The 7,500-nt window shown below is 44.8% G+C and overlaps 3 protein-coding genes across 4 annotated transcripts in view; 1 reads left to right on the forward strand and 2 right to left on the reverse strand.

Annotated features, from left to right (window-relative positions):
* Positions 1–1,047, reverse strand: part of LOC125960217 (U6 snRNA-associated Sm-like protein LSm4) — a 2,138-nt gene extending 1,091 nt beyond the window's left edge. Inside the window, exons 1-3 of the mRNA XM_049693481.1 lie at positions 949–1,047; positions 847–888; positions 1–47 (exon numbers count right to left, since the gene is read on the reverse strand). The exon at positions 1–47 is cut by the window's left edge and continues 52 nt beyond it. Of these exons, the coding sequence (XP_049549438.1) occupies positions 1–47; positions 847–888; positions 949–951 (92 nt within the window). The 5' untranslated portion in view covers positions 952–1,047. The remainder of the gene's footprint in view (positions 48–846; positions 889–948) is intronic.
* A 416-nt stretch (positions 1,048–1,463) lies between these two features.
* Positions 1,464–2,141, reverse strand: LOC125959581 (N-alpha-acetyltransferase 40-like). Its single transcript, XM_049692407.1, has one exon. It carries the CDS (start codon positions 2,139–2,141, stop codon positions 1,464–1,466), a length of 678 nt encoding a protein of 225 aa, XP_049548364.1.
* Positions 2,142–2,305: 164 nt separating this feature from the next.
* Positions 2,306–5,401, forward strand: LOC125960205 (aspartate aminotransferase, mitochondrial). Of its 2 annotated transcripts, XM_049693455.1 has the most exons (4): positions 2,306–2,389; positions 2,522–2,641; positions 3,213–3,720; positions 4,054–5,401. In XM_049693455.1, exons 2-4 carry the CDS (start codon positions 2,553–2,555, stop codon positions 4,747–4,749), a joined length of 1,293 nt encoding a protein of 430 aa, XP_049549412.1. In that variant the 5' UTR covers positions 2,306–2,389; positions 2,522–2,552; the 3' UTR covers positions 4,750–5,401. The 2 variants fall into 2 exon arrangements, with proteins under 2 accessions (XP_049549412.1, XP_049549411.1); XM_049693454.1 differs by lacking the exon at positions 2,306–2,389 and having other exon boundaries at positions 2,398–2,641.
* The last annotated feature ends 2,099 nt before the right edge of the window (positions 5,402–7,500 follow it).

Consider the following 7,500-nt stretch of genomic DNA (forward strand, 5'->3'; position numbering starts at 1 on the left):
CTCACCAGGTGTCCGTTATATGTTTCACCATTTTTCAGCTCCACCAACTGCGGGGGGGAACAAAAAGCGAAAATAATGTAGTATCTTTATTGCTTACGCGCGCGGTTAGGAGTCCTATCGGACCTCTATCTAAATGAAGATCTCTGGATCCTCTTGGAAGGACCACTGTTGCGCGCTGCTTGCCAGGTAGCGATTGTTTCTTATCAGTGACCCACTCGACTAAACTATGGATCCATAAACTATGGATTTAATTTTGCAAAATGAAAAAAAAATGGAAAGCGCCATCCGTGGTTTCATAAATTTAAGATGACCACGCTTAACGACGCATAACTTATAACTTTAACATAAATTGCATACGTTTTTTTCTCTTACCTAAAAACCCATCAAATTTTACGGCAACGACAATGTAAAACACAGGTGAAAATGTAAAATAGTCACTTGTGTGAGATGAAATGTTAAATTTAACATAGAAATTCCTCTCAAAATCCCTCTTACAAAACGAAAAATCTTCACAGTGCTGGTGTACAGAAAGGTTTAGCTAAACTATTCAAACTAATCGGTCTTTGTTGATGAAAGGCTTTTCAGCAATTAAGATTGGATATGGATTTAGTTAATGAAGTTTTATAGGTTGCAAGCAAAGATTTGCAGCTAATCATATGTTGTTTTGTTTTCAAACATCTCAATGAGGATTTTAAATAAATAAAAGGATGAATACTGCTCTAGTTATCGTCATAAGGTGATGCAAAACTACAGCCAAAAAGGATTAAAAAATGGTTTCAGAAACGAAGAAAGATCCTGGAAAGCACTTCACCGAACCGGCTAAACAAAACACTCGAGGATGCTTACCATTGGATGGCTCTGGGCCGTTTTGAGCAGGGATAGCGGAAGCTAAAAAGAAAGCCAGATAATGTAATACCTGCAGAACATGATCGTAACCAGCAATCATACCATTTTTATCGTAAAATAGCTTAAATAAATTTCACAAAGCGCTTCGGAAAAACGTAAACAACTTTTGGACGAGCCGGATTGTCAAACTTTCAACTCCATTTTGACAGCTATATTCACCACCATCACCACCACCTTATGTATCTGTTTAACCAGAGCCAAAAAATCTTTTTTAATCCAGGTTTTTCTTAAGTTTTTCTTTAATTTAATTTTTGTTATCAACCTAAGGCATGTGATTCCTAGTAGTTCCGATAATCTTCCGTCACCTTTTGCAGATTATCACTTACCGGAATCAGAATCGCCAAGTGCTAGAACATCGATTCGGAATCGGCCGGAAACACCAATAAAAGGACATTATGCATTACCGGATGGCTAGTCCTTTATTGAGAATTCCTTGGTATGAGTTCAAAGACTACGAATTCAACATAGAAATACGATGAAGTAGAAACATAATCGTGAAAATATGAGGTAACAAAGTAGAGAATTTTACACGTTGCGATTTCTGGATCGATGGACCATTAAGCTGGATTATTGGTCAGTTTCGCTGTTTCGTACTCATCCTGTTTTGTCACTTCCGGTCCGGTCGGTTTGCTGAGAACCACATACGCAGCACCGGGAACTGTTCTCTTGTCGAGCTGGAAGTTGAGATCAATGAAGAGATTCATGGTCAACGTATCCTGCCGGGGCAGTGCGATCATGATCGCCTCCATTTGACTGTGTCTGGCGATTGTCTCCATCGTCGTGATGAGATGGCCACCTAATCCTTGTCCACGGATTCGTTCCTCAAGCACGATCCAATTGCAGTTGAGCACCGGCTGGCCGCTCTCCACTTCGAAGTTATACAATGCAAAGCCCAGCGGAACAGAGCGCTGATCCGTTACCACCAGATAGCGACCACGCTTTTTGCTCAGTTCATAGCGCGTTTCAACTTTACTCCATCTGAATCCGAAAGCCTTAAAGCGCGCCTGGACGGACTGCTCCAGCAGCCCGTACGCCCAATCGATAAACGATCGATCGAGATGAATTCTGTGGAAGCAGCTGATGCACAGTTGTTGAATTTCGCCATCTAACAAGATTGAACGTGTTTGGTATTCCGGATAGTAGGCCAAGACGTTGGATTCATGGTTCGCCAGTGATACTAGATTCTTTTGGAATATCAACTGTTTCACTTTTGGAATCTTCTCGATATTACTCATTTTGGAGCTTGAAACTGGGTTTTTTCGGTATGGCGCACTTTTCTCGGAATGGCGCCCCGCCGGTGATTTTGAATTAAAACCCCATTCCGCTTGTCATCCAGTGCGAGCTCACCGGCAGTGCTCCCAGTCAACCGTGGTGAAAAACCTGCTCACCGGACGTTTGAGCTCACTCACCACCAAAGGGTAGGGGGAGGGAGTTGAACCGGGCCGAATACTTTTATCAGCGACTACTAGCATTTTACTAAGTGGTACGTTATCAGCTCCGTTTATTATCAGTGGACGACACAGTTTAAGAAGAGATTTGTTGCTGAACGGACGCCGCTCGCATAGCCAGAGCGGAACACAGTACTTAACCGATTTATTGTTTGTCGTTTCGCTAGTTTGTGATCCGGGTGAAAGCGGTTCAAAAGGATGGCCTGTTCGAAAGCCCTTCAACGCAGCTCGGCCCTGCTGTTACGAAATGCACTGGCAGTGCAATGCCCGGCCGTATCGCGAGCGAGGTAAGAGATAGAGGCGCCTCCTTATCGAGGGTGGCGGAAGGCGGCGTGTGTGACAAACAGGCGGCCGGTTTACGAATCTTGACCTTTGCATCGACGGTCAAGGTCGCGCGTGATCGCCTCCGCACCTTTCTCCGAACGACGACCCCCTCCGGCTATGACGTGGGTGGTACGCACGGATTTACGCTCGACCGATTATCTAACGGTTTCTTGGTCCAGAGAGCATGAATCTGCCGTTTCTTAAAATACCGAGAAGTAAGTGGTACAACACACACGATCACTTCTACGGTTGATCGCCTTGAAGAACGATGGCAGATCGGTGCGATTGCACAACAATCATCGCGGTAGGCGATCATCTCCAGCGACTATCAAACGCATGCTGCGATGCTGGAAATGTGATTCGACGGAAGTCAACAACTCTCTCGGAGGGGCCCTGATTGATGTGCAAATTGATGGCGGTTCGTGTGCACCGAGCCATTTGGCACGTTATTGCGAAATCAGTCCTCTAAACGTTTCTCCCCGCCACAGTACTTATTCAAACATTTAATGCCTCTCTTCCGTTTCCCTTCCGTAGCTCATGGTGGAGCGCCGTACAGATGGGTCCCCCGGATGTGATCCTCGGTGTGACGGAGGCTTACAAGCGCGATACCAACCCAAAAAAGATCAATCTCGGTGTTGGTGCGTACCGAGATGATAACGGTAAACCATTCGTTCTGCCCAGTGTACGCACGGCGGAGAAACGGATCGCTGAGAAGCAGCTCGATCATGAATACTCGCCGATCGGAGGACCGGCCGAGTTCGGAAAACACAGTATTTTGCTGGCGCTCGGTGAAAACAGTGAGCACGTAGCCAATGGGCTTAATGCAACCGTACAGGCCATCAGTGGTACCGGTGCGTTGCGTATCGGAGGTGCCTTCTTGGCAGGGTTTTTCCCCGGACCGAAGGATATCTATCTACCGACACCCTCGTGGGGAAACCATAATCCCATCTTCCGGCATTCCGGACTGAACGTGAAATCCTACCGCTACTACGATCCAGCAACCTGTGGGTTTGATTTCAATGGCGCACTCGAGGATTTGTCGGTAAGTAATCGTTGATGATGCGCTGCTGTTTGTCCTAGTTAATGCCGTACCCTCCGTGACGATTGTCCGTCTGATGGCGTCTAATGCTGCGTCATCATGATGCCATAGTGTGTCTGGGTTGCGCTAATCTCGCGCAACGCTGTGACCGTGTAGCGCCTCGGATTGTTGTTTTTACCGAAGCGTTGTTTACGTGTTCTGTTTCCATGTTATGTTCGTCTCGAAGGGCCATGGCATGCTAGATGATGCCATCTTGTGTTTGTGCTCGATGATTGATGACTTTGGGATTCATTGTTCTTCTACATTAGTTTAATCAAAGTGTTTGCGTTGTTTTAGAAAATTCCGGAAAGATCGATCGTGCTGCTGCATGCCTGTGCCCACAATCCGACCGGTGTCGACCCGAAGCCGGAACAGTGGGCTGAGATGTCGGCCATCATCAAGCGGCGCAATCTGTTCCCGTTCTTCGATATGGCCTACCAGGGCTTCGCTAGCGGTGACGTCGCGAAGGATGCCTTTGCCGTACGTGCCTTCCTGCGCGATGGTCACCAGATTGCGCTGGCCCAAAGTTATGCCAAAAACATGGGCCTGTACGGTGAGCGTGTGGGAGCGTTTTCGCTTGTGACGAGCAGCAAGGATGAAGCCGATCGTACCATGTCGCAGATCAAGATCGTCATTCGGCCCATGTACTCGAACCCTCCGATCAACGGTGCCCGGCTCGTGACGGAGATTCTGGGTGATGCCGAGCTGCGCAAGCAGTGGCTTAGCGATGTGAAGCTAATGGCCGACCGTATCATCTCCGTTCGCTCGACGCTGCGTAATAATCTGAAGGAGCTGGGTTCGTCACGCAACTGGGCTCACATTACCGATCAGATCGGTATGTTCTGCTTCACGGGCATGAACCAGGCACAGTGCGAACGGTTGACGAAGGAGTACAGCGTCTACCTAACGAAGGATGGTCGTATCTCAATGGCCGGTGTAACTACGAAGAACGTCGGGTACCTGGCAGAAGCCATCCATGCCGTTACGAAGTAAATGACCAGAAGGACGCGAATTCGAGATTTGTTTACCACGATGCTTTCAATGTGGCCGACCTAACCGAACCGAGATCCGACCCGATAGGAGCTTACGGCATTTAAAATGCATTTTCATACGGATAAATCCGTGCTACAAACAAACAGACACACAGTGCTTTAAGCCTCCAGTAATGTGTAAGAGAGACTAAAATCAAAAACCCGATCCAAAGTGTGCACGCCATCACGCGATGCTACAGTACTAGGCCTTGGCCACATAGAGGAGGCATTTCATTTCCTATTTTTTTCGATCTTTTCTTTTGGTTTTTTGCTAACAGCATTTAGTAAAACAGTTTACACTTGACACGATGACATGGATTGTAAAACATTCTGTCGAAACGGTTAGAGCTTAGCTCCCATCGCATCATCAACCCATGGAGAATGATCGTTTTGAACGATGATGCGATGCTTTGTGATTTTTTGGTTTTTGGGGCGAATTATGGCGTATGGAGTATTGAAATTATGTAGAATAAAAAGAAAAGGAGAATAAGAGCAAAAGCTGAGCACAGAACAGGGCCAACAGCAAATGGTAAATGATAGATTGCATATCCTGTGACAACTGTATTCGAATCCAAATAGATGGCATTTGGCGACCGAGTGTCTGCTAATACCACTGCCACTGCCTTCATTCACGAATCTTGGTGTGTTTTTTTTTGGGCTTCTTTAGTTTTACCGTGCATCCGAAACACAATTAAATGTCGTTGGTTTTTATTGTCCTACAATGTTTTAGGGAGGAAAACAACTAGTTCTTTTTTCATTCAGAATGTAATCAAAAATCCCAAAACAAAGCTGTGAGTACCATGCACTAATATGCTATACGGGATTTGATGTTACATTTGCTTTTACAGTTTGTGTTGATCTACTTTAACAATCTGAAAATTTAACCTGGCTCGTGTACTATAAATCATATTAATTACTTGTACATTACATCCCACACCCCGGGCTGGATCATCTGGTTTCACTACTTGACCACAATGACATGGCTCTAACTATAATTAAAAAAAATCCTCGGACGTATGTTTATTGCTTGTGGTTGTTCTGGTTTTTACTATTTTTTTTCACTCACCTGTTATGGTTCAATTATTGTAACATATGGTGATTGATTAAACCCCACTGGCCGCTGAAGGATACTATGGTTCTGGTCTAATTTGTTTTATTGGTGATCTGCTTACGGTTACCGTGTTCCGGATATTTGCGCCCCGAGGATTCGATATAATATACAATTAGAGTGTAACAACGAAACATGGATGGACTCGTGGTGTGGAAGAGGAGTTGTTAATACCATCATAGGATTTGATTGACGGTTAAACGGAAACATACTCGAAAACCCTCTGTTTCGAAATAACTCTTATTTAATATTATAATCTTATTTAATATTATAAACCACATTTTTTGTGGTAAGCCAATTAGATGCCTCATTCCCGAAATGTTTGCTTTGTATGTTGGTATATTGTCATTTTGTCAAATTATCTTATACTATTTCCCTAATAATGACCGTTTTTTGGTTGATTGATGGTTCAAATTGATCATTTGATTTCGCTAGCGATCGCGCACAGAGCCATCCTCATCCTATTTTGCTTCCCATTTCGGGTTTTCAATCTTTTTGGCGATCTTTCATCTTCTCTAAACCGTCAAATCCGTAGTTTGTATGTTGCTTCTGATAAAGTATGATTACGATACGCTTTCGGCAACCATTCGATGCCACCCTGTAGCAATTTTCTTCAAATAATAACAAAATAATGCTCTCTGCAAAGCATACTTTTTATTGGAATAAAATAAAACATTTTTAAATTGATGCAAAAAGTAAAATATGATAGTTTTCTAATGTTTTATTATTGGCATATAAGGCATACAAAGTAAACATATCATTTATCACGTTGCATTACCTGTGCGTAGAGTTGATGCATTGGATCGGAAAACTAAAATTCCTCTCACCCATCCTTTGCCCCTAGAATGGCTGAAGCTGAACTCTATCATTATCAGCCGTTAATGGGTAAATTGTAAAATTGCTAATCCAGACGGAAAAGTACGGACGTATGCAACGAATCCTATCCGCAGGCCACGCTATTCATCGCTGCAGTCAAAGGAGAAAGGAATGAAATTCGCAAAACCACTACCCATGCGTCACAAAATAATGCATCATCCGGTGAACAAACCAGCATACTTCCTTCCAATCGTCCCATTGCTCCGGGTGCTGTTTGACAATAATTAAATAGCTTTGCGCTAGGGATCGCTGACCAAACTTTGCCGTTTGCCGTTTGCCGTTTGCCGAGTTTATAGTGAAACCGATGCGAGTAGGACGGTTAGAAACTTTTCCGGTTGTTTGCACAACGGCCTCGACCATTGTAACTGGCACGGGAAAACCGCGGTTGTCCACATTGCCGCTTCCAAACCCGCTCCACGGTCGAGTGATCATCGGTAGCTGGCTGCCAAAAACCGCTCGGGCCTGGTGTTGATGTTGCACCATAATCTCATTTCGGAACGATTAGCATTTCGGACTATCAGAGGGGTTCGGATGCGTGAAATTGAGGAGAGAAAAAAAGGGGAAACTTACGCCCGCTGCAAGCGCTGCACAGGAGGGATTCCAGGTTTCGGCCAGCTTCCCGTTGGGATTGAACCACAAATCAAACACAAAACTCCGACGTCGACGACGACGATGACGGTGTACCATGTACGCGCGATTCAGCTTTTTGTCCATTTCGGTTCCCTGGTT

This window comes from Anopheles darlingi, chromosome 2 (genome assembly GCF_943734745.1).
Source record: "Anopheles darlingi chromosome 2, idAnoDarlMG_H_01, whole genome shotgun sequence".
Classification (NCBI taxonomy): Eukaryota; Metazoa; Arthropoda; class Insecta; order Diptera; family Culicidae; genus Anopheles; species Anopheles darlingi.